This window comes from Corvus brachyrhynchos, unplaced genomic scaffold (genome assembly GCF_000691975.1).
Source record: "Corvus brachyrhynchos isolate BGI_N302 unplaced genomic scaffold, ASM69197v1 scaffold148, whole genome shotgun sequence".
In the NCBI taxonomy this organism is placed as follows: Eukaryota; Metazoa; Chordata; class Aves; order Passeriformes; family Corvidae; genus Corvus; species Corvus brachyrhynchos.
In genome coordinates this window covers 2,758,936-2,783,916 of record NW_008239785.1, presented here as the reverse complement: position 1 = coordinate 2,783,916, position 24,981 = coordinate 2,758,936, and the positions used below count along the sequence as shown (strand labels likewise).

At 46.8% G+C, this 24,981-nt stretch overlaps 1 protein-coding gene and 1 long non-coding RNA gene across 3 annotated transcripts in view; one reads left to right on the top strand and one right to left on the bottom strand.

The window, feature by feature from the left end:
- Positions 1-4,294: 4,294 nt before the first annotated feature.
- Positions 4,295-5,864, bottom strand: LOC108448869. Its single transcript, XR_001864924.1, has 2 exons — positions 5,160-5,864; positions 4,295-4,891 (listed from the first exon to the last, which is right to left on the bottom strand). It is a non-coding gene; the product is annotated as an uncharacterized LOC108448869 (long non-coding RNA).
- A 133-nt stretch (positions 5,865-5,997) lies between these two features.
- Positions 5,998-24,981, top strand: part of MYO15B (myosin XVB) — a 43,444-nt gene continuing 24,460 nt past the window's right edge. Inside the window, exons 1-24 of one of the 2 annotated variants that reach the window (XM_017743210.1) lie at positions 5,998-9,041; positions 9,117-9,178; positions 10,294-10,357; positions 11,093-11,202; positions 11,650-11,724; positions 12,114-12,210; positions 12,718-12,821; positions 13,962-14,025; positions 14,501-14,614; positions 16,161-16,322; positions 16,709-16,822; positions 17,228-17,286; positions 17,374-17,497; positions 17,879-17,974; positions 18,550-18,681; positions 18,855-18,980; positions 19,465-19,542; positions 19,877-20,025; positions 20,117-20,162; positions 20,537-20,661; positions 20,766-20,883; positions 21,366-21,613; positions 21,707-21,800; positions 23,449-23,526. In XM_017743210.1, the coding sequence (XP_017598699.1) occupies positions 6,096-9,041; positions 9,117-9,178; positions 10,294-10,357; positions 11,093-11,202; positions 11,650-11,724; positions 12,114-12,210; positions 12,718-12,821; positions 13,962-14,025; positions 14,501-14,614; positions 16,161-16,322; positions 16,709-16,822; positions 17,228-17,286; positions 17,374-17,497; positions 17,879-17,974; positions 18,550-18,681; positions 18,855-18,980; positions 19,465-19,542; positions 19,877-20,025; positions 20,117-20,162; positions 20,537-20,661; positions 20,766-20,883; positions 21,366-21,613; positions 21,707-21,800; positions 23,449-23,526 (5,385 nt within the window). In that variant the 5' untranslated portion in view covers positions 5,998-6,095. Of the gene's footprint in view, positions 9,042-9,116; positions 9,179-10,293; positions 10,358-11,092; positions 11,203-11,649; positions 11,725-12,113; positions 12,211-12,717; positions 12,822-13,961; positions 14,026-14,304; positions 14,615-16,160; positions 16,323-16,708; positions 16,823-17,227; positions 17,287-17,373; positions 17,498-17,878; positions 17,975-18,549; positions 18,682-18,854; positions 18,981-19,464; positions 19,543-19,876; positions 20,026-20,116; positions 20,163-20,536; positions 20,662-20,765; positions 20,884-21,365; positions 21,614-21,706; positions 21,801-23,448; positions 23,527-24,981 lie in introns of those variants that run through there. The other variant, XM_017743209.1, reaches the window with a different exon arrangement.

Genomic DNA, 24,981 nt, shown 5'->3' with positions numbered 1-24,981 from the left:
GCAGACAACTGTGCAGCAAAGTGCTCCTGAAATATTTAAGGGGGCTGTTTTCAAACCTATGTAACTTAATTGTTTCGGTTTCTCCTTGCAATCATGAATACTTTATTTGTGTTCCTCGGGTTATGGCTGGGGAAGAGGCCCTTGGAGACCTTTTGGCCCATCTTAAAATAGCTGGAAGAAGGCAGCAGAGCCCTTACCAGTTTGAAACAGCAAGAGGTCAGGAATGAGAGGTCAGGAATTCTCTCTCAGTAGCCTGGGGTACAGGCTCAAAGGAGAATATTTTCTGTCAGTATGAGGCAGCATATGATATGGAAGCAAGAGTGGAGATATTTTATATTAATGTAATGGGGGGTGGGGGGAGGGAAATACATAAAAAAGGGAAAACTGATTTTAAACAAGTTTTACAGGCTTCAGGGTTCTGACTGGATTGTCAATTCTACTTGCTGTGGAGTGAAACCAAGAGGAGACCCTATTCATACATTTAGCAAGTTTAATCTTAAAAACAGATGTCCCTAAGAATAGCTTTGACCAATCTCTTTACCTGAGCTATTACCAAGCAAACAAGGTGGTTGGGAATTGATGCAAAGTGTCATTCCTCTGATCAGTCATAGCCAGTTTCTACTCTTTTATTTGTGTGATTTAGTAATTTTTAGAAATGGAGTTAGCTTTTCATCTCTATTTTATGCAATAGCATCAATCCTTTTATTTTATGTAACTGACATAAGAAGAATTTGCAGTGAAAAGGTGATTCTGATGTGTTATCGCTCTCTAATAACTTTTTAAAATCATGGTGGCTGAGTGCTGCCTGAAAGGACCTGGTATTTTGTATAAATGAAGGAATCTTTAGGAAACGCCACTATCCCGTCTACTCAGGGATCTGGAGCTGAAATCTGGAAGGGTTTCATCTTTCCTGGTGCTTATCTCCCTCTCCCTTAACAAGATATGAACCAACTGCCAGCATCTTGCCAGCAGCACTTTAAAAGGCAAACAAGTGTGTTCAGTCTGTGCAGAGAATTCAGGTTAGAGGTGCTGGGACAGCCAGGCTGGAGACTGGGGTGGGGAGGGAGTATCTGCACAGCACCAGTTTAGCCTTTCTCATCTCAGATAGCTCAGAGCAGACAGGAGTCTGAAGTGAATGTGATCAGTGCCTTCATCTCGGCCACCCCAGGGTGAAACCCAAGCACCTCAGGCTTCTGACAAATCACAGAAATCAAAGAAGCAGCTCCGATGCTGCCCGGGCTATGCAGAGCCTTGAAGAGGCTCCAGCTGATACTGATGGAGTTTGTTAGAGCCATTTCCTCCTCAGGAGTTGAATTTTTCAGAGCAGCTTCTCCTCCCTGCCACACACATTAGAAGCTTAGAGCTAAGAGCCCCGGGGCTTTTTTCCAAGATTCGTTAAGGGATTCATGATCCAGATGCCATCAGTCATTCTGGGCTTTACAGGAGAGATTTCTCTTTTCTGCAGAGAGGGATAGAGTGTTATTTGTGGACAGTTAATAAAAGAACATGATGAAATAATTCACTACACTGTTGCTCTACAGCCTCATTCTTGTGAACTAAGAGAAGTGGAGCATCCAGCAACAGAAAGCTGAGGTAAAATGTTTCTTGAGTTCTCCAGCTCAATCTCCAGTTTTTATCTTTGCTTCTTAGTGGAGGAGCCCTCAAGGTACAGAACGTGACAGCCAGGGGCTCTTGGACAGAGATGGACAAACAGGTCCCACCCAAACTAATGCTGCAAAGCATCTAAAATCTTATCACATTTCATGTTTGGGTCACTTGTTCTGGTGGCTGGCCACACCTGAGTTCCTTTTGTTTAATCTCCAGCTCCTCTGGAAAGGCTTTTTGGGAGGGGCCAGGAAACTTTGAAGAGCCAGGGACATCCTCAGAGCAGTGAAATCCTGCTCTCCCTGTGCTGTCCCTTTGCAGCCTGGGGAGAGCAGAGGGAGGCTGCACGTACAGCTCACACTGAGCATTTGTGTCTGCTCTGTTACCTGATTTCTTGAGGATAACCCAGGCATGGCAAAGCCATCCCTGAATTAAACAGAGTTTCATGGACATAAGCACTGGCTGTGAGTAACCTTGGCCTGTCTGCAAGTAAGAGGAGAAGGACTTTATTTGGAAATTTGAGTTGAAAGGAGATTTAGTCATTCTGCTTGATTTGGACTGAGATTTAGGCATAATGAGGGCAAAAATGGTGCCAGTTTTGCTGTCTTTTCAGTGCCGAGCTTTCCTGTTTCAGCAGAGAGCTTGGTATTGGCAAGGAGAGAGCAGAGGCTGAGCTATCCGTGCTTGGCTCCCTGGAATAAAACTCCAGGGATGCAGAAGAAAGGGGCCTATGATTTAATTCTTTTCACTGGCCTAAGCTTTTTTTTTAGTAGCATTCACTGTGCCTGGTCTGGTAGCCTCTTGCATTATAACAGATCTGTTCTGGTTTTGGAATTGATATTTTCAGTCTTTCTTTGGGGCTGCACCTCATCATACCACATCTGACCCTTACCTAGTGAAATCCCACCTCTTCTTTTATCCCAAACTCTGCAAGCCAGCTGCTGGTGTTGCTGGTTGAAAAGTTCAAAAGGTACCATGAGAAAGCTTGAATTATTGATGCCACTTTCCTTCCATACACGTGTAATTATCTGCTCTTGGGGCACAGCCCAGCCAGAATCCCTGTTAGACTGCACAGCTGGGCAGGCTTGCAAGAACTCTGGAACAGACCCTGGGCTGCATGGAAACAAGGATTGGGAGAGGGAACATGTTCCCTTTGCATGGATGTGACCTGTGATCCAGGTACCAGGCAGCTCGCTGGAATCACTGCAGGTACGTTACAAGAGTGACTGTGCAGAGTGAGAAAAGAAGGGGTTTGAGCAATTTGTGCAGTGAATGAAAATAGAAACTTAAGGATTCAATTCCTTTAATATTAATGATTGTGCTTTCCTCTGTATGAGTTGGGAGAATCTGCTCAGGGAAGACAGACAATTCCCTATTGGTCTTAAAATAGCAGCGTGAGCTTTCTGCTTTCTTTTTATCTGTAGGTTCATGCTGTGATTCTTGACAGCATTGAGGATCTCCTTTCTCTGATGTGAATTGTTCTCATTTCTTCTAAAAAAGGGAGAATGCCATCAAATTGTTCTTTTTCCTGTAGTGATTTAGGTGAAGTTGGTGTGGTGAGGGGAGCTGGAAAACTGATGAGCAGCATCTTTCACCTGCTGCAGTGTGTCCAGCACACAGATGGTCCAGGGCAGTTAATCAGAGCAGGTCTGATGTCAAAGGAGTTGTTTATATAAGCAGTGATTCATCTTCCCATTCCCTGTAATAACAGTGGTGTTACAAACCAATCTGCTCTAAAACCCTGTCTCTGAAGAATTGTGAACTCCAGTTTTTCACTTTCTAACTCAGATTCAGTCTGGGGTCCTGTCTTTGCACTGAGTCAAACCAAACTCCTGTGTCTAAGCTCCCTACAAATTTGGGCAGTGTTCCTGACCTTCCTCCTCATCCAAGAATTTCAGCATTTTTGTTTTGTGGAAGGCTTTAGCTCTGCAGACACATGACTATCTAGCAACAGCACATAAAAGCAGACTTTTATTTATTATTTTCTCCTGCATTTGGCACTGTAGAGAAGCTGAATCAACTTTAAGCCCCCAGGAGGACAGAATATTAACAACTATTCTGTACTGAGGATTTAGGGTCTAATTCAGTTGCCATTAATCTCGGTAACAAAAGTCTTGTTGCAGGATTTAGAGATCTAGGCCAGGAGTATTGGGGTATTAAGTGCAGAAGGGGGGCTGAAATGAGGTGACCAGACACCTACATATGATAGAGTCCTGTTCAAAGAGAGGGAGGCCAGAGGATTTGGTGTTAAGAGATGAACTCTGCACTGTGCAGAGTGTCCAAGAGGGTCTGAATAGAATCAACCCTAGACCAGAAAAAAAAAGCAAGTTTAGAGGGAATGCTGGGACACTGATTGTTGAGGAACCCTTAATTGTATGTAACTGCTGTCAGGGCAGCAGCTTTTTGCTTCAGTATCAGAGTTGCAGCTGGGGGGAATGGGAGATGCTGTTTTTCCCCTTTGCAGATTGTTCTGTGGTGCAGAACAGCACAAAATAGGTGGTACAGGAAAGGAACCAACATTTGCAGTAAGACCCTGTGCCTTACACACACCAAGCGTGCTTTCCTTAGGGCATCAGCCTTCCTGGGCTGTGGAAATCTCAAATGTGGTTTTGCTGCCCTCCTTGGAGTGACTGAGGTGAAACAAACTTTTTGATTCACTGAGTTGTTTCTTACAGAGTTGCTCCCAGAGTACTGGAATGTACTTTTTAATGGCCTTTTTTCAAAATTTATTTTAATAACTTGTAAAGATGCTTGGACAAGTTTCAGTCTGCAATCAGGTCATAAGATATTATGGAGAGTGGCTGGATTTCCATCTTTCCTGAGGTACTAAATTCTAAAAATTCTCATTCCTTGTCAGACTTTATAGCAGCTGTAAAGGTTTAAAGTTTTTAAAGCTTGCTGAATTGCAGTCTTTACTGTGTTCTTTTCCCCCATCCCCTTCCTTGGGGCAGGGAGATGCCTGTGGATAGAAGTTCCAAAAAAACCTTGGCCAGAACCCTTTTGGGCTTGTAGCTTGTGTACAGACACTGCACCCCTGGCCACTGGGGTGCAGGGTCAGAGTGTCAGACAGGTAAATATATTGCCAGCATCCCATAATAGTCTAAGATCTGACTGGAGGCTTCCAGACGCTGGATTTCAGCCTTTAAATAAGTCAATGCTTGGTGGAGTTAGTACGAATCAGTAACAAAATCTTGACTGCTCCATCCTCTGTTACCCACTGACAGAATTTGTAAATCTGTGATGGGTGGAAATTTCTCTTCTGCCTGGGGAGAATCCACAGAATTGGCTGAAAAACAAAGAGAAAGAAAAATGATAAAACGGCGAGAAGGCTTTAACAGAGAAAGAGATGAGAGGACAAAATATGTTAAGGAATTTCCCTGTCCTGTGTGCTGGTTTGTTCCCTGCCCATCACTGGGTAATGTTATCTCCAAGACAGTTCCAACTACTCCCAACTAAAGCCTTCTAATCTTTTTTCCTTTGGGAAGATGTTGCAGACTGATGGGTTTTCTTGCTGCAGGATTTTTCCCTTAGTCCCATTCTCCTCATCGACTCACCTCCAAGTTTTCCTTTCTCTGATCCATCATTTCCTTCCAGTTGTGCTCTGACTGTTCTGTGGTTTGGAGCCTTTCCTTGCAGTGCTTGGTGTTGGGAACCTGAACCCAGGCTCTGCACTTCATTCACTCACAGGGGCAGTAGTGCAGCTTGGAGCCCCAGAGGGATATCTGAAGCAGCAAGAGGTTGACTCATAAAAGGTCTGTATAATTGGAAAGGATAGAAGTGATGTTTTGTATCAGTCTGAAAGATCAGGACCAGTCCTTTGGGCACTTTTACATCCTTTATTCCATGCATATGATTAGAGGAAAGACAGAGATAAACAGGTTGACACTTGGGATACTGAACACTGCCCACGCTGCCAGGCAAGGACAGTGCACTCAGGGCAGTTGTGTGGAGGTTATGACACACTGCAGTAGTGTTTGTTTCTGACATTTATTTCACAGAGATCATTAGATGTGTTCCTCTCTTCTTCAGCACAGAGAAGGTTATTGGAGAAGCAAAAACTAAAATAAAACAATCATTCTATCTTGAACTACAGTGTGTCCAAACCTTTGTCAGCTGTAGAAGATCTTGGACACATGGCTTAATGATGGGATTCTTGGGGTGTCCTGTGCAGGGCAAGGAGTTGGACTTGGATGATCCTGATGGGTCCCTTCCAGCTCATCATATTCCACGATGGTATGGTTCTAATAAAAGAAGAAAATCAGGGTGGTTTGTGACAAAATAACCCAGAGATTAACGTGGAGCAGGGCAGTCAGTTTGGCACTGCACAGGCAAGGCTCTGCAAACACTTATTTGGCTCCACAGAAGTGAGGCAAATTAGTGCCCAGGAGCATCTGGCCTCCCTTTGTAGCTTATTTCACAGAAAAATGCACAACATTTCCTTTCACAGGTGAGTCGAGATAAGCCCTCACCTACTCCTGAACACTGAGGAAATGCCTCCTTCCCGAGCCAAGACTCAGCAGAAAAAGGCTGGAAAAGAGAAGGTGTTCAATTGTGAGAGAAACTCCTCAGGAGACTCAAAGATCCACTGTGGGAAGTGGAGGGAAGGTAAGAGCAGAAGCCAAGTGAAGGGAAAAGAGTCACTGCCTGGACAAGGTGACAGCCTTGGAGAAGAGCCCTTAAAAATCCAGAGGCTGGGGAGGCCTCAGGAAAGCAGAGAAAATGACCACAAGAAGTTATTCCGGAGAAAAAGAGCCTGCAGGAGAAATGATAAAAGTGAATCTGCTTTGGGGAGAAAACATGGAGTGTCCAGTTTGGAGGGGAAAAAAGGGAAGGCCTACAAGCAACAGGAAATGGCATCAGGGCAGGAGAGTGAGGACAGCAGTGACAAGGAGGGAAAAGCCATCACAAACAGAAAGAAGCAGAGTTTTAAAAAGAGGTGTGGAAAGAGACCTGGTGTTGGTGAAACAGGCACTGAGCTGGGGGCTGCAAAGGCCATCATAGAGCAAGGTGCTGAAGGTTCTTTTCAGAAAGAGAACTTGGCAGAGAAGGCACAGAACCCCAGAGGAAGGCACAGAGGGAATCAGGACTCCAAGGAGACTTCTGAGCAGAAATCCGGTTCTCAATCCCAAGGCAGTACAGCACAGGAAAAAGGTGAGAGGAGTGGGAAAAAGCAAGTTGAAAAACTTGCCAGGATTGTCATTGCTGAAAGCGAGGATGAAAATATTCTGGAAACCTCAGGTAACTCCTTCTCTGACTCCAGCAGTGAAGGCCATGGGACCCACAAAACAGATACAGAGGAGGCTGTGGTGGGCAGTGCTTCCAGCAGTGAAGAGAAGAGCAGCTCTGCAGAAGAGAAGAGCAGCTCTTCAGAGGAAGATGGCCACAGTGAGAAAGAAGTTGTGCTCAAAGATCCTCCTGTGAGTGAAGGAAAAGGCTACAAGGAACTGGCTCATGAAAGCAAGGAAGCATCCATTAAACCTGAAAGGGACCAGGTGAATACAGATGGAAAAATCGAATCTGAGGCTGAAGGCATTGAATTTGCAGGATTGGAAGCAGAGGAGAAGATGAGGAAGCCAGACAATGTGCTGAGACAACCAAAATGTGCTCCAGCTGAGAGCAGTGAGGCAGATGATCAGTTAATCACTTCAGGACTCCAAGTTAAGAGTGTTAAGAACAGAGGAAATACTGAAGTAGACAAGGAAAATATACTAGAAAATGACAGAGTTGAAGATACGTCGAAAGATGGACATGTGAATTCTGGCAGCAGTGAGGAGAGCAGCACTGCAGAGAACATTGATGAAGTAAAAGAAAATGAACCAGAACCACTCCCAAATGCTGTGAAAGCAACACTCCACGTTCACCTTAGCAAATATGAACAGGAAGAGAAGGTGAATGATGAAGGCAGAGAGCTGCAAAATGGCTCTTTCCTCTCCAAGCAGCAGAGGACATTGAAGGAGAAATCTGGAAAGTGTGAGATCCCAGAACAAGGTGAAGAGGCTGGACATAGACAGAGGGACAGCTCAGACTGCAGCAGGCAGGGCCTACCAGCACTGGTGCTTACAAAGAAATGTTCTTCTCGATCCCAAATCCCCCTCAGTCTGAAAAACCAGCATAAAACCACCGAGACCAAACTATCACCAAGCCAGAAACCAAATCCTGCCCAGATGGCTTTGGGAACCAGCTCAGACCTGAACAATGTTGAAAGCATCTGTTCGAAATCCATGACTCTAGAAACTCTCAGTAAACAAAAAGAACCCAACATAGCTCAGAGTTTTGAAGAGAAGAGATTAAATACTTCAAGCTGCTCCACCATTACAAAAAAAACATCTGATAAGCACCTCCTTGGAAAGAAGAAGAAAGTTGGAAAAGATGTTGGAAAATTTAAACAGAGTTCAGGCCAGTCTACAAAGGCAAAAAAAGAGAAAGCAGAAGAAGTGGTTGCAGAGGCACCTTCTGAAACAGAACCCGTGCACGGTGGGGAAGGATCCAAGCACTTGCACACCCGTTCTGCTTTTAGAAAAGTCACCAGCTGGCTTGGCCAAAAACCTGCCAAGAAAGTAAGGCTGAAAGCTCGACTGCTGAGTGTGGCACGTGCAATTGGTATCTCCAGATGGCTCTTGAAGAAATTTGGGAAAAAGAGGAGCAGCAAGCCTTTTGGATTCAGAAGCAGAATGGCAATCCAGATTCTGAGCACTGTGGGGTGGGTTGGTCAGTCTGGCAAAGCCTTCCCTGGTGCAGCTGGACAGCTGGGGAGGGCTGAGCCGAAGGACAAAGGATCTTCTGCTTCCTTAGAGGAGGGCAAAGGTGGTCCTAAAATGGTAGAGGAAGTGGGACATGTTGATTTGCCTCCTGGTGATTCCCCTCTTCATGGAAAAAGTTCCTTTCCATGCTCGGATGAGAAGAACGGTGCTACTGATGCCAAGTGTGCTATAGTGTTCCCCAGAGTCCACAGCTTGGTTAAGGCTAAGAACTCCTTGTCCAGGGACTCTGGCAATGGTTATTCCCTACAGAAACTGACATCTCCATCAGAGAGAAAATCTGTCCCTCCTGTGCAACAGGGTTGCAGATCCAAATGTGACCTTCCCAGCCAGAGAATCGGTGAGCAGGGCTTCCTCCCACATCGAGAAGAGGAGCCAATTCATACATCAGATTATTGCAGTGAGGTAGATGTCAAGGAGGGCTCAGTCCTGCAGACTGCAGGATCTGTGGTCACTCCTTGTGTGCACTGGTCCCAGCAGCAGGGGCAAGGATGTGACCCTGCAGTGTGGCTGAACTCCGAGCTGCTGCTGCCATGGCCAACCATCGAGAACCTGAGCAAATGGGCCCTGTCCAAGGACCCCCAGCTGGCCAGCAGCTGTGTGAGGGTCTGCAAGGACCAGTGGGAGGCAGAAGATGTCACTGACAGCGTGCTGGAGATGGAGTTCACGCAGAAACAGGTACAGGTGTTGTCCCCAGCACTGGAATGGAACTGAACTTCCCCTGATTTTCTGTCATGTATCTGTGCATTTCAGGTGTACGTGTGTGAAGAGCACTGTGCAGAAGTTGAGGAGATTGAGGATCTTACCAGACTGGAGTAGGTGTCCTCAGTGTCTGCAGCTCATTCAGGTCACAGGGGCTTGCTTGTTATCCTGCAAAGGTGGCTCAACAACAGCAAACACATAATAGATCCCTACCTAGATAGGAGAAAATATCTTTTTTCTCTGTGGGAGAAAATAGAATTAATCGGATGCATATCATAGCTGTGTAACTGATGCTCTGCTGAAAAGCTAAGTAAAAGATTGAATTTTAGTATTTAAGATATGGAACTACACTGAACTGCTGGGGAGAAGCAGAGGTGCAGAGGGAACTCCTGGCTGTTATGTAGAGCGTGTCCCCAAGCTCTGCTGCACAGAGAGTGCACATTGAACCTCTGCAGTCACACCCCAGGGACAGCAGCTCAGCCTGGTTAACAGACTTCTGGTACAGTGCATCCCTAGAACTCTGTCTCTCCTGTTAAGTGGTTCCCAGTCCTGAAATGGGATCCAAAATAAAACCCCAAAATACTTAATGGGTAGGGGAAATGAGGTTTAGAGGCTGATGTGACTTCTGTGGTGTAGCAGAAGGACAGAATTGGGAATTTAACGCACCATTCTTACTGTATGAAGTGAGTGGTAAGAAAGGACAACCTGCAGGATGAGAGGCACTTTTCTATGTTCTTTGCCTACTGATATTGGCATCTGTGGCTTTAGTGGCTCCTGTTGCCTTCAGCTGTGAAAAATTCAGGTCCTACATCTTTAAGAGCTGTTAAACCATTGGTTCACTGCTTTTGTTGAAAGAGAAGCCCCTGACACTGTTTCTCACACATCTTTCCCTCCTGTCATCCTGTTGAGATAAACACCTGTAAAGGCTGTGCAGGGAGCTGTGACCACACAGAGGAAGTTCTGAGCTTTAAATGCTCCATTCTTTGATGTATTTAATCCTGGAGATGTTGGAACCACATGAAGGTAGTGAAGAGTTTCAGTCCTAGCTCCCCACAAAATCCTCCATCCCCATACGGGCCATTCAGTTAAGAGTTGGATTCAATGGTTCTTGTAGGTCCCTTCCAGCTCAGAATATTCTGTGATCCTTGGGAGGGAAGAAAGGTTAATATTTAATATTAACACATGCAAGTGAAGCTTGTGGCTGATGAGTCCTTTCCTCTGCTTGTAGGGAAGTCTGTGAGAGCTCAGTCCTGCTGTGCCTGAAGAAGAGGTTCCATCGCAATCTCATTTACGTATGGATAGTGATGTTTGGTTTGGTTTTCTTCAGTGCTTATTCATTCTGAACAATGAGCTTTAAGAGAAAATAATTTATATGATGCCATCAAGCTTTAATAATTCACCAAGTATCTCACTCATTACTGGGAATGATGATAAAAAGGATACTCGCACAGCTTTTGCTCAGAAATTAGGTAGCATGAAATATTTGGGGTAAAATCTGAGTGTTGCAGAGTTTCTCTGTAGTTTTGGTATTTGTTGCCAACCTGCAAGCTACTTGGGCTCCTTTTTAGCTTCAGCTGCTCCTAGTAGGACTCACCTATTCTAGCAAAGAAGTTCTGAGTTAAAAATTGTGAATCTCGAGAAGAAACCCTAGAGTTTCTGCAACCATTTCACAGTGTTGCAGTCCAGATCTGGTTCTGGACGCTTAATTGTTCTCTTTTCCATTTACTGGCTCAGGTGTTCAAACCTGTGCCTGTAATTTCCTGTAGAGCTTGGAGAATAGACAGTGGCCAGAGAAGATGACCACAGACCAGTGAGTGCTCACTTATCCCAAATTATTAATAACAGAGATTTGAAAATCACCACTGAAAAGCTGTGCCCTGGATAAGTTGGCAGGATAGTCAGAATAAACAATATTCCTTTAAAGGGAATTTCTATATTTGTATTAATATATGCATTCAGCTGCATTCCTCATTCAGAAAATTCTAAGAAGCCACCAGTTTTTTTCCCCTTTCTTATTTTTGTCCTAGACTTACATTGGGCAAATTTTGATTTCTGTGAATCCTTTCAAAGACCTCAGTATCTACTCCGAAGATGTGGCTACCGAGTACCAGCAAGGGACTCTCTCAAGAAACTCCCCGTATGTTTCTCTTTCTCAAATAACTCTCTAAACCCTGTTCTGTTTGTGCTCCAGAAAGTATTTTGCTTTCCTCCAGTTCTCTGGTAGAATGGATTCATTCTCTGGAGGAATGTCACAGGAAGTGAACAGCCCATTTGGCAAAGCTGTAGTTGCTCGGGCCTGTAATTCTACAGAGCTAAAGTTCATCCCTGGAAGTGTCCAAGGCCAAGCTGGACAGGGCTTGGAAAAATCAGGTCTAGTGGAAGTTGTCCCTGTCCATGGCAGAGGAATGAGATGGTCTTTAAGGTCCCTCCAACCCAAACCATTCTGTAACTTTCAGGTCAAGTTCCTTTGATCAAGACACTGGCCCATCTCTAATGTAGATCCCAAATGAGGAACCTCTCGGTGCTGCACTTGTGAGGTGGAAATGTGGGGTCAGTTAACGGGGGTTTCTTTCTGTCCATCCAGACACATCTTTGCCATAGCAGAGAGGGCCTACACGCTGTCCCAATCATCAGGGCAGGAGCAGTGTGTCCTCATCAGGTAGGAAGTGAAGGGCTTTGTTGAAAATTAATTTCTTCGTGTAAAGCTTCCACTTTTGTATTTCACTGTTTGTAAGTTGATCCTTCTGGCTCTTCTGTGAGGGCTGCCAGTGGAGAACCTGAACAAGGTGGATTTTTGTTTCACTCTGCACAGATACAGTTTGAATTTAGTTTCACTTCAGAGCAGTGGGAGAGAAGGAGTCTGGCATTCCCCAGGGGAATCCTATTTGGGCCCATTTTGTCAGGTTGTCTCGGTGTTTCAATAATGGGTGGTAGATCTCCAGCTGTAAATCAGCCCAAGCCCTCTGATCTGCTGCTGCAGGGCCTCTGATATGCCTAGATCAGGTACCTCTGTTTTGATACCAACTTCTTCACCTCTTGCTCCTGCAGTGGGCACAGTGGATCTGGTAAAACAGAAGCTGCCAAAGCCATTGTGCAATACCTGACCATGCTGTACCAGGGATCTGACAGCCACAGGATCAGACAGGTATGAGGCAACTGAGCTTGGCTGGAGGCTGTGAGGGTTGGGCAGGGAAAAGAAGCCAAAGACAGGGGAGAGAGGCCATGCTGCTGATGTTATTTCTTTGGCTGGGCTTGTGGTCCAAGGTGAAGCTCCCATAAAGACACAAGGACAGCTGGTGTATCTGTAGTTCTGTATTTTAATACCTGGGAGATCTGATACTGCGAAAAGCTCTGTATCTGTTTGAACTGAGAGCCTTTAGCAGAGTCTGGGAGGTGAATCTGAACAAACACAGAGCGAAAGTAAAGTGAAAGATTACAGCAGTGAGGGTAAAGAGCTCCCAGAGCAACTCACCACTGGCTAGAGTTAATGACACCAGGATATATTTAAAAAGACATCTTTTACCCATGCAAGAATTATATCAATGAAGTCCCATTTCTTAATATATTTTCAAACCAACAGGTACGTAAGCCCCTTTTGAGTTTAGAACCCTGTGATTGCTAGTGAAGTGTTCCCTCCCTCTTTTCTTTACAGCCTTGCAATGTCCTACCCATCCTGGAGAGTTTTGGAAATGCAAGAACCATCCTCAATGACAACTCCAGCCGTTTTGGAAAGCTGCTGAATGTCCACCTGCGACAGTGAGTTGAAGAATCCCCTTGGGGTCCCTCCAGCTGCCAAGGGGTGCTTGGGTGAGACCAGGTGGGGCAGTGCTGACAGCTCACATAATAACCCTCCCTCCCCTTCGCTCTTGTTATTGTCAGGGTAGGAAGAGGGCGAGTTCACACCCCTATTTTGCTTTTTTTGTGTTTCCTCCACAAAAGAACAGATCTTACTTCTCAAGATGAGTGTTAGATTAAGAACATAAGAAAGGCTGGACTGGTTTCTACCAAGGACCCATCTGATACCCTGCTGTGTCCCCAGCACTGGCCTCGAGCACTGCCTGAGGCAAGAGCAGCCCAAATACACACAATGCTTTTCCCTAACACCTCATGAGCTCTTCAACATTTGCCGCAGCTCAGGAGTTTTCCTGAATCTCCAGAATTTTTCCAGTTTCCTCTTGGACTCATACAAACGTCACTTCATGCCTCTGCAGCAGCCCTCAGCAAGTGTTCCACAGGTCTAACCAGTTCTGTGAAAAGCACCTTTCTGTTTTGAGCCTGCCTCCTTTCGAACTTCTGGGTTTGGTTGGTTTGTTTGGTTTCTTTTCTGACTGTTGTCAAGCACTGAGCTGATTCTTTCATGGAACTGTCTGTCAAAACCCTCAGGTCTCAGTCCTAAGGAGCAATGGTTAAATTGGAGCCTGTCTGTTTGTATGTGAAGCTGGGTCTGTACCCATCACTTCACATTTATCTACAGTGGGTTTCATGTGCCATTTCCTTGCTCACTCACTCTGCACTGTAAGGTCTGTCTGCATTTATTCACAGTTGGCCTTCATCCTCATTGCCTTGAATAATTTCATACAAGCAGGAAGCTTTGTCCCACTGCTGTTCAGCTCCTCTTCTAGATCACTTATCAAACCCTCAGTTGCACTCACAGGTCAGGCACAGACACTCTGTGGAACTCTAATTGTTGTTTCAGACTGTTAAGAGGATTCACCTTTATTCCTACCCATGCTAGGACTTTCCTTCTTATTCCATGGTTGATTGGTTTCCCTGAAAGTCCCACCATTTGGACAAAATATTTTGGAAATTCACGTAGATTATGTCCCTTAGATCATTCTTGTCTGCAGAAAACCTGTCCCAAGCTTCTGACAGGATCTGTTGTTGTCTTGTGCTCAGTGGCATCGTGGTGGGAACATCCATCTCCCAGTACCTGCTGGAGAAGTCTCGTGTGGTGTTTCAGGTGAGGACCAGTGGCCCCCTCTGTCCCTTAACATTTAATCTTAAATTTGCTGTTGAACAACAGGGCTGGGAATTAGTATGAGAATTGCTTTCCATTTCTTCTACTAGCAAGAACTGTGTCCCCTCTGTGTAGCACAGCGTGATCACTTCTTTTATTTGAATAAAATAGGAGGTTTCTCTGCCTCAGAGAGGTTGAATTAAGCCACTTATTAGGGATTACTGAAAGTTAAATATTCCCTCAATTAGTTTTTCTTAATGTCTGGAGTGTGGAAATGGTCAAATATTAGAGCTGTGTGACAAGGACTGCTCTCAGATGGAATGTTCTTAAGGTGTCAGTGGGAAACCCTGGAAACTTTTCAAATTCTGTGGCTCTGGCCTCATCCTGCTGACCCCAGCATCTGTGTCCTGCTCTGTGAGTGTGTTCTGCAGGGGTTTGGAGCTGGATATGGATCAACTCCATGAATGTGTCTCATCAGGCCCATGGTGAGAGGAACTACCACGTGTTTTACGAGCTGCTGGCAGGGCTGCCCGTGGAACAGAAAGAGGAGATGTACTTGCAGGAGGCAGAGTCCTACTTTTACCTGAACCAGGTGAGTGAGCTGAGGGTGCTCTGCAGCAGATGGCAGAGAGAAACAGCCAAGGCATCCTTCTTTTTGGTTAGAGAGGCACCAAATCACTTTGCTCCCCTGCGAAAGACTCTCAGGACTATGCTAAAGTCAGCTCTGCTCCTTCTCATACCTGGTCTAAGAATCAGCGTCTTTGTCTCTTTTGTGATCATTTTCTCACCTTTCAGGCCCCTCTACTCTGAAAGGACGGACTTTAACAAGTTGTGTAGACTCACGGCTCCATCGTGTGGTGGAAGACCCCTTTTCTCACTGCCTTTCCTTTCGAAAGTCTGCAATTTCCTGTGGGATTTTGCAGGGAGGATTTCTTTCTACCTTCTGCAAAACACCTGCTTTATTGACTGAGTCAATGGGGGCAGATTTTAAACCGCTGAAATATACTGCTGATAGCAATTATTTAAATGAGAAATTTGTTTGTCAGACTTACATCAAGTCACAATCTTGGAACGTCTTTGTTTTGTTTGGGTTTTCTTAAGATTGTTTTCCATAATCAAGAAGGTCACAACAATAGCAAGAGATTTTTCCTATTTCAGCGCGAGCCAGCTTTCCCAGGTGGCAAATTCAAATTCTTCACAGCAGCTGCGGTCAGGAGGAATCCTCGGCAGTGATTGCTATCACCTCGCCTTCAGGCGAGGCATGGACAAGTCCCATTAATGACTCAAGGATGGAGGGCAATTAAGAGCCCAGCCCTTAATGTGTGATTAGTGGTTCCTGGCTGGCAAAGCACTGTGTAGCAAAGTCTTCAGGGTGATAATTAACAGGAATATCCCAGCCTGCTGCAGAGAAGGACAGGGGACAAGATCAGATTGTGTAGGAGAGTTAGCAAAGACTGACAAAATCTCTCTTGGATCTTGGCAAGGAGAAGCCCAAGGGCTGCCTGGACCTCATCCTTGTCTCACCAGAATCTGCTGGGAGGCTGGGAACTGTGGTCAAAGAATGCCCTTGAACACAAACAGGTTGTGCAGAACCCCCCGATCCAGGATTTCTGTGACTCTTAGGGTCACAGGCAGTTGCTGGGAGTGTCCTCCTGTAGAGAAAAAAAGAAGCAGAGGAGTGATAAGCCCATGTTGTAGTGAAGCTCCGTGGCCGAGATGAGACAGGCTGTAACCCCGGGTGGCTCTCTGGGTGCATGGAACCCCATCTGCCTTGACACACTGGGTTCCAGTACCATTTGGGGGAGCAACTCTGCCATGATTTACTTCAGAGAGGACTCTGGCACCACTTCTCCTCTCAAGCTGCACCCCAGCAGTGGGCAGGGGGATCCTGGGGAGCTCGTACTGGAATTACAACAGGAGCTTGGCATGTGTGGGTAAGAGAGACCTTAATCTCAAAACTCCGGAGAGAAAAGAGACTGGCCCCTCACAAGTGTTGAGTTTCCACTAGTGGTGTCTTTGGTCTCTTTACTTCAGATTCCTCCAGTCCTTAAAACATTGAACTACTTCTCAGAAGAATCCTGCTGGTGGCTTAGCCCCTGCCTGGGGCTGATCACGATTATCTGTCCCTTTTCTCTCAGGGCAGAGCATGTGAAGTGATGGGGAAGAAGGACAGTCAGGATTTTCTGGTCTTGGTGCAAGCTCTGGAGGGAATCAACCTCTCTGATGATCAGCTGAGCTCCACCTGGGCTGTCTTGGCTGCCATTCTGCAGCTGGGGAACATCTGCTTTACCTCCTATGAGGTACAGTAACCCAGACAGCTTGGGAACGGGATATTTGTGCTGAATATTACTGTTCTCCCATGTGGTGGGACCGAGGACATGATTCCTGACTGAACATGGCATCCTTTGAAGACCTTTCTGTCCTTTTAGTGTTGGGCTCTGGACTGGTCTAGGCAGGGACAGAAGATGGAGGCAACCAAAGGCCATTAGAGCTTGGTTGGCTTTTTAAGGAGCCAAAATGAACCTGAAGTTCTACCCAGGCTGTGACCAGCTTTGTGCAGCTGAGGTGCTGTTGACAATATTGATACAAGAGGGACCTTGTATCCCTTCCATTGTTCCTATCTATAATATATAGTAATATACATAGATAGATAGTAATATATAATAAAGAACACTTTATTATTTAGAAAGAATCCTTTGAGCATGCAGCCATTGCCAGTGACACCGAGATTCAGATTGTGGCCAATTTGTTGTGTGTCTCAGCAGAATTCCTGCAGAGAGCTGTCACCCACCGTGTCACTGTGAGTACCCTTCAGATGATTTCTCATTCCTCCTGAAGCATGGGATGTCCTGCCCCAATGTCCTAACCTTAGAAGGCTTAAAATCTGGGAGGTAACAGCAGTAATAAAATGGTTGGAATGGGCTGAACCCCTCAAGGCAGTTCTGTAAAGAGGGCAGGACTCACATCTAGGAGGGCTCTTTTCTGACATGAGTGGCTTCAGGGTTATCACTTTGGCCAGTTGACTCCCATCTCTGGCAGCAAAATTCTGGGTTTAGTTTTTCTTTTGATACCTGGGTAAATTCTCAGCCAAATAGTACAAATATCCATTTGATTAACTGGGTTGACTTCCTTGTTGATAAAAAAAAAAGAAAAAAGGTGTTTTTGTGAGATGATAACAGTAAATTCTGTCTCTTTATATATCCAGGTTACATCTTACGATCGGATCTTCACCCCTCTGTCTGTAGAAGGAGCCATTGATGCCAGGTGACTTCTGCTGATGTCTGGGTGGGTGAGATACACCCAGGGGTGCTGTCTTTGCAGTAACTGGTTCTTCTCCCCTCTCCCACTCAGGGACTCCATTGCCAAGTCTCTGTACTACCTGCTCTTTGAGTGGCTGCTGCTGAGGATCAATGAGTGGTTGGCTCCCTGGGAATCCGACTGTGCCGTGGGCATTGTGGACATCCATGGGTTTGAGGTCATTGTTCATGTTCTTTTGCTATGGCCTGGGCAGTGAGGGCATGTGGTCATCCATGGCCTTGGAGTTTTTTACTTGGGACTCCTGTTAAAACCTGTGTGTCCCAATGAATGCTGACACCAATGCAATACAACACGGGGCTGTGCATCCAAGAGTAGATCTTCTCTTCTTTATGCTCCTTCACAGCTTGTCTCATCTCTTGCTGTTCAGCCTAGTCAGTAAGCCAGGCTGAGAGCTTGCAAACCAGCCAGAAGATGATTTGAACTGTTGGGGTTCATTCACACTGACCAGAACCAGCAGCTCAGCTCAGCCTGTGCAGCATTTACAGGGAGCCACAGCTCCCTGGGCCTTGGAAGGGATGATTCCTTTTTGTCTTCTCAGGATCTGGGGGTGAACAGCTTGGAGCAGCTCTGCATCAACTTTGCCAATGAGCACCTGCAGTGGTTCTTCAGCCAGACTGTCATTGCCCAGGAAGAGGTGAGTGGAACTCAGTGGAATTCACACCACCTGAAGGCAGCACACATGGAATGAGCTGAGGCATCCTCAGAGTATCCTTCAGCAGGGAACAGGAGGCTGGATGGTCCTCTTGAGCAATATCCATGGAATCCTAGTCCAAAGAGCTGCCTGTTTAGTATCTTTTACTAATTCTGCAGTAAATGAAGGGAAGGAGATTTTGTCAGTACCTTGCTCCCTTTTCCAGATAAGTGAGTTGGTCATAGTCAAAGAGCCCAGATCTCAGTGGGTACTTTAAAAGCCTGTTTGGCTTCTTTGTAGCATTTTCTGTACCACTCATGTCCTGGAGATGAAAGTGTATTTATCAGACTTGTAGCCTTTTACAGTTCACTTTATCACTCAGCTTAGCAGCCTTCCTCTCTCAAATCAGGAAAATCATTAGTGGCTTTAGGAGAAGTTTCATGAGACAAAACCAGACAATTCTAGGCAAGTTCCTAACAGCAATGAAACATTAACTTCCTGATAAACAACTCAAACCCTCTATTAACTCCCTCCATTTTTCCTTGTTTGCATGGCTGGATTTGGCCTTTAACATGCAGGAGGAATACAGCCAGGAGCAGCTAGCTTGGATTCCTATTTCCAAGATGTACAGCGAGTCGTGCCTGGATTTCCTTACTGCAAAGCCCCACGGCATCCTGTGCATCCTGGATGACCAGACATCCCTGACTCAGGTGAGGAGCTCTCAGCCTCTCCTGGGATCCCTTTCATAGGATGGTTAAGGCGAGGCTGTGCTCCAGAATGATTGCACAAGTATTCCATGTTTTTACCTTTGGTTTAACAGCGGCCTTTCAGCCTACGGAGTGTGTTGCAGCATCAGGAAATGTGTTTGTCATCTCCTTTACAGGCCACAGATCACACTTTCCTCCAGAAGTGTCATTACCACCATGGAAACAGCCCTTGGTACACCAAGCCCAAGCTGCCTTTGCCAGAGTTCACTGTGCAGCACTACGCTGGCCCTGTCACCTACCAGGTGAGCTGGCAGGGGCTTGGAGCAGCTGGGGACAAGCTTTGGGTGTCCTGATGGACCAGCTCTGTGATCAAAGCTCTCCTCTTGTGACTGCACATCCCTCTAGAGCATCAGTTTAGCAGAAGAGAGGAGTTTGTTATTAAGAGAGGCAACTAAGCTGCCTCTGGGGAGAAGCAAAATAGGAATTGCCCTCAGTGACACAACAGCCTCAGAGCCCTGGAAATCCAGGAGAGCTCTTGCTGCCAGAAAAAAAAGTGAGAGGTCAAAGCCTGCTGGGCAATGTGGAGGGGAAAAGGAGCAATCCCTTCTAAAAGCAGCAGTCATTGTCCCCTCCAGCCTGGTGGCAGCAGGAAGAACCAGCTTCATTCTCCAGGGCTTTTCTCTTGTTCCACCTCTCCAGCTGCCTGCCCCCAGTCCGAGTGTGTGTAACAGGGGTGTTTGCCTGAGTGGTCTGAATGGTGCATCAAATCAGACTTTGCCTCTGCAGGTCCACAAGTTTCTCAATAAAAACCGTGACCAGCTGCGGCCAGAGGTGCTGGATATCTTCTCCCAGAGCCGCCTCAAGGTACTGCAGTGGGTCAGGAGGAACATCTCTATTGCAGACACCCAATGATCCACTCATTATCTTTATGTGAGAAGGAGAAAGATCCTGATCAGGTGTCAGGAGAACCTGGAGAAGTCACGAGATTTATTTTACTGAATTTACTTGGGAATTGAGCAAATTACCTCTGCCCACAATTGATGCATTTTATATATAAACCACACAGACTGCTCAAGGATGCAGCTGCATTCCTGACACTGCCAGGGGCAAGGGAAAATGGCCCTCTTAAGTTTCAAGTAGAAGAGATTCTTCTTTCCAAGTAGTTCAGAGAGTTTTGGTAATTTCTTTGTTTTTGCAGGTGGTGTCTCATATTTTCCAGAGGGCTAAAGCTGCCTATGGTCAGCAAAGGGAGCTGGGGGCCAGGGGCAAAGGGCTCAGGCCTCAGGCCTCCACACTGGTGTCCAAATTCCAGCAGTCTTTGCAGGACCTCACAGCCAAGCTGAGAGGGTGAGAGATGCTGTTGGCACCCAGAAGTGTGAAGTCTTCCAGGGTCAGCACAGAGAGGAGGGTGATCCAGGTTCTTGCCTCTGTTTTCCAGAAGCCATGCTTTCTTCATCCGGTGCATCACCCCTAATCCCAGGAAGGTAGGGCAGCACCCTGAGGTCCTCATGGAGTCTCTCAGTTCCTTCATTCTTCTCCAACAGCTCTCCTTTCACAGCTGAGATTTTAACTTCCGTGTTTCATTTGACACCTTGAGACTTTTCTTCCCCGTTCTGTGTCCCACCCTTCCCTGTGGCCGTGTGAGTCAATCCTGTGCTGCAGGAGCAGAAGCCAGGGTCAGTTTGGCACCAAAGTATCCTTGGGCTTTGTGTTCCATGGCCCACAGCCCATGGCAAGGTCCTGTCCAAGGACAGGACAAGAGAAGGAGACCCTTTCTAAACTCCCTGCCTTCTGTCTCCTTTCTTTAATTTTTCTTTGTTTCTTGTTTTTCATTTTTTCCTCTGCTGTATCTTTGCAGCTGTCGAATATCTTTGATGTGGAATATGTCAACTGCCAGCTGCGACATGCTGGGATACTGGAGGCCATCCACATTCAGAAGGAGGGATATCCAGTCCGCCTGCCATTCCAGAGCTTCCTGGCCAGGTACAGGGGTGTCCTGGCTTGGGATCCCCCAGCCTGGATGTTTTGTTCTCTGAGGGCTCCACGTACAGCCCTGGTTTTTGTCACACCCCATCCTCCTGTCCCAGGTACGGGCTCCTGGCTGGGTGCAGGCCCAGCAGCTTGGGGCAGAGGGAAGGCTGTGCAGCAGTGCTGGCTCACGTGCTGGGGAACCCCTCGGATCTCTATCAGATTGGAGTGACAAAGGTGATGCCTACAGAGAATCCCATCTGGACTGCACAGCCCCACCCCCCCAGGCTGGCAAAGCATGGAGAGGAGCTCAGTCTCTGCCCAAAGAGGGAGGGCCTTGCACACCTTCCCCTCTCACCTTTGCCTCTTGTCTCCAGTACAAAAGAGGCATTTTTAGCACTTCAGATTAACAGGAGACTCCAGCTCCAGGCCTTTGTAGCATGGCCAAGTGGGCATATCCCACAGCCAAGTCCTCCATATACCCAGCATTCCTGGGCTTCTACTTTTGCTGCCTGCTAACCTTCATCACTCCCTGATTCCCTGTCCTCCCCAAATACCTCTGTCTCTGTCACCCGCACCTGTGCCTCCCGCCCTCCCCAGTTTCCTTAGCAAGAACCCTTAAGGGCTATGAAGGGACAAAGCAGCAGTTTTTATTATTGATCAGCTCTGGGAGAAGCTGCTGCTTCCCTTGTGGGTCAGCAGCAGCTGCCTTTGCCCAGGTGTTTCTGAAGGAGAAGGCCAGGCAGCTGCTGGAGAGACGATGGACCCAGAGGCAGAGCTGGGCCGTTGTCACTCTGCAGAGGAAATTCCGACATCTCCTTCACCGCCGGCGCCTCCGTGTCCTCCAGGAGAAGGTCACGGTCATCCAGGCTCACTTCCGAGGCTACCAGGCAAGGTCAGGAGCCAAAGGCCAGCCAAGGGATAGCCCTTTGGCCTTGCCAAGGGACAGCCAGGTGGGGATGTCCAGGCCCCTCCTCATGTTGGCTCCTAGCCTGCTCCGTGTGTGTTTGTGGCTGATGCTTCCCTCACTAGCCAATTCTTTTCTTTTCTCATCCTCTAGGAAGCGTTACAGGAGGCTGAAGAAGGCTTTGGTGCAATTTAAAACCATGATTTTAATCTCCAGACCTTTGATTCAAAGGAGGAAGTGCTGCCAGGTAATAAAAGCCCTCTCAGAACAAGGTGTACAGGAGGGGCTATTTCTGCCCTAAGCACAGCGAGCTGGGGACTGGCTGAGGCCAGGGCAGGGATGGCTCTGGAAGGTTTGTTGGGAATGATCCAGAGAGGTGTCCTTCACCCTCTGTCTGACATAAATGTAGTCAAATGAAGGAAGCACAGAGGCTGGAGCCTTCTCTCTCTAAATTACATTCAGAATTGGCACAGGTATTGCAAACACAGCTGATTCATGGGTCTGGCTCTGTGAGCTTCTCCAGGCTGCCCTACATGAGACAAGAGCTGGTTCCATCTGTGATCTTCAGAGCTGCTGTTCTGCTCAAGCTGTAAGGAGTTGTTCCTCTTGCTCTTTTTGTTGCCCAGTTCAGTTTCTGGTGACTGGAATGCAAGATTTTTCAGTCCACAATGATCCTCCCCTGATTCCTTACAGCTGCCTCAGGCTGCTCAAGCCTTTGGCCTCTTGGAAATCAGCTGGGGTGAGAACAGGATGGCAGGTTTTTGAGAAGATGGAAAATGGTGTACAGGATGGTTCTGCCAAATGGATATAATGTATTCTGCACAAGCTATTAAAATAGAACTGGAAAGAGGAAATCAGATCACTCATCCCTAGAGTAGCAGCAAACATCTCATAGCTGTCAGCTTCATGAGGGAAGGACCCAGCACAGCTCATGGCATGGCTGAGGGCATGGTGGGGCAGAGGGTTAAGGACAGTGGTGTTGATACAAACCTGCAGAGGTGCCTCCTCTCCTGCCACGCCCAGCACAGTGTGAGTTTCTGTTGTTTCTTGCCCCTCCCATTTGGACAGGATCCAGCTTTTCTTTCTCCCAGGTAACCACAACAGTGCAGCTCTTTTGAATCTATTTCTGTTCCTTCAGTGTTTGTTTGCTGAGGTCTCTGTACATGCAGTAGCAGCAGCAAAGGTCTCAAAGTTCACCTGCTGCAAAGTTCCTCCTTTCCCCCCACCCCACGGCCCTGCCCTTTGGACTTTAGCTTGTCATTGTCTTTCTCAGCCCAGCCCTCATAACCTGCCATGTAATCACACTGCTCTGCACCACTGACAGGCAGGAGAGAGAGGCAGAGACAGAGACCCTCCTTCCCCATCTTGGAGCAGGAGTAAGGTGAGTGATGAGGCTGGGGAACCATAGAATGCATGGGAAAGGGCAGAGCTGTGAGGGAGTTTAGCTTTTGGTATCCCTCCCACCCTTCTAAAGGGTTTCCTCTCCATGGACAAGCTCATCTGTCTGTGTTCAGGCTGTTATCTTGTGTTTTGATGCTGGAGAGGCGAGGGAACATTTCTGGCAGCTGCTGGGTGCTTCTTTTGTCCTGAGCCACATCAAATGCTCAGCAGGGGAAGGTGTGGCACGATGCTGGGCAGGTGCTGGAGGCTCTTGCTGTTGAATTGTGTCGTGCAGGGCAGGAGGTGTTTCAGCAAAGCTCATGTCTTTGCCTGGGCAGCCCCTTCTCAATACACTGTGTTGGGGTCCCAAGAAGGCTCTGTAGCTGTTCTGTCATTTTATCTTCTGGAGCAGGACACCAGCTCCTGGCCACCCCCAGCATCTGTCCTCATAATAGCTGCACATGACTTCATACACATCTTTTCCCACCCTCCATCCTCTTTTCATCTCCTAACAGCAGGAGTTAAGGGAAAGGAAACAAAGAAGGAGCTCTCTGGCCTGTGGTGACACAGAGAACAGTCCCAGACAAGGAATGGTGAGTTGTCAAACAGTCTGGGAGGGTCTGAGATCAAAAAAATCAGGTTCTCCAGGTGTTCTCCCTCCCTTGTGCCTCCTCAGCACAGGTTTGCTGGGGAACAGCAGAACACCTGGAGGGGGTGCACACATGTGTGGAACCTAGTACAGAATGCAGGTTAGCTTGGTATGAAGGGCCTTCTAATACAGAAATATCTCATTAGTTCAGTGTTTGCCAAGCTCTGGGCACAGCCAGGTATCGTAAATCAGTCCTGAGGCAGAGCACTGTGTTTGTTCACAGCACCAGACCTGGTCTTCAGAGGTGGAGGGGAGAGTATTTTTGATGACCATGTTCCATTGTGAAGGGTGGGAATGAGATAGTTCTGCATAAATATATTAACAGAAGCTGATGTAGAGGAAGGGATGTATCAAAGGCTTCATAGCACATTTAACCTGTATCAACACTTCTAACTAATGCCATTATTTATGGACACACATTTGCTGCAGTGTGTCCATAAATCTGAATCGAAGGGAATCTGAATTGATATTATCCACAATTCTGTATAGATGTGTCAGTAACAAGAAGAATAATTAGCCCTGGGTGCTCCTGTATCACCTGCTTCCTCAGGTGTGGATCCAGAACTGTGGGATTTCACAGTCCTCTTCCTGAATACATCGTTGAAAAGCCAGACTTGAAGTCAAGTATATTCTCGTGAGCAAAATCAAACTGATCAAAAATGCTGCAGATCTGTCTTTAAGTTTTATGTGGAGAGAGATGTCAGAAGAATGTGCTGTGACAAGAGGATTTACTATGCAGATCTTAAAAAAACAAACCAAAGAAACCAAAAAAACCCCTAAAAGCTCAGGCTTTGTGACTTTGGCTTGGTTTTATAGTGCCTTAATCTGAGTAGTTCTGTCTGAAACGCCCTGAGCTGACACTACATGCAGTGGTGCTGACACACTGTTGCATTGGCCCATTTGCTCCCTACCCTGCAGCAGTGCAAGGTGCAAACCAGTGAAAATCAAGTCTCATTAGCCAGATTCTCATCTGGATTACCCAGGTAGAGATCTGAACCTTCTTAGGAACCTCCAACACACATCAAAGATCAGAATCAGGTCTCTTTTTATCCTGTAGCACTTTTGGATACTGAAAATCAAAAGAAAAATGTCAGGAAAGTGCAGGAGGAAACAGCCCTTACCCTTCAGGTGCAATCTCTACAGTGCAATATGCCAGACTTGTTAGGAATGAGAGATGAGTCAAAGAAAGCCAACTTTCCTGTCATTCCCCTTGTGGCAGTTGATTCTTTATTTAGGAATTGCTCCCTTTTCCCTCTTTGCTGACCCATGTCACACAGCTGTGTTCATGTGATACCTCCCTGTTCGCAGCAGTTCTGAATGTCGTGGAGGCAGAAGTTACTGGGTTGGCTCAGATGCTCCATCCCTGTCCTGGCAGCTTTTCCAAGGCAGTTTCACTCCG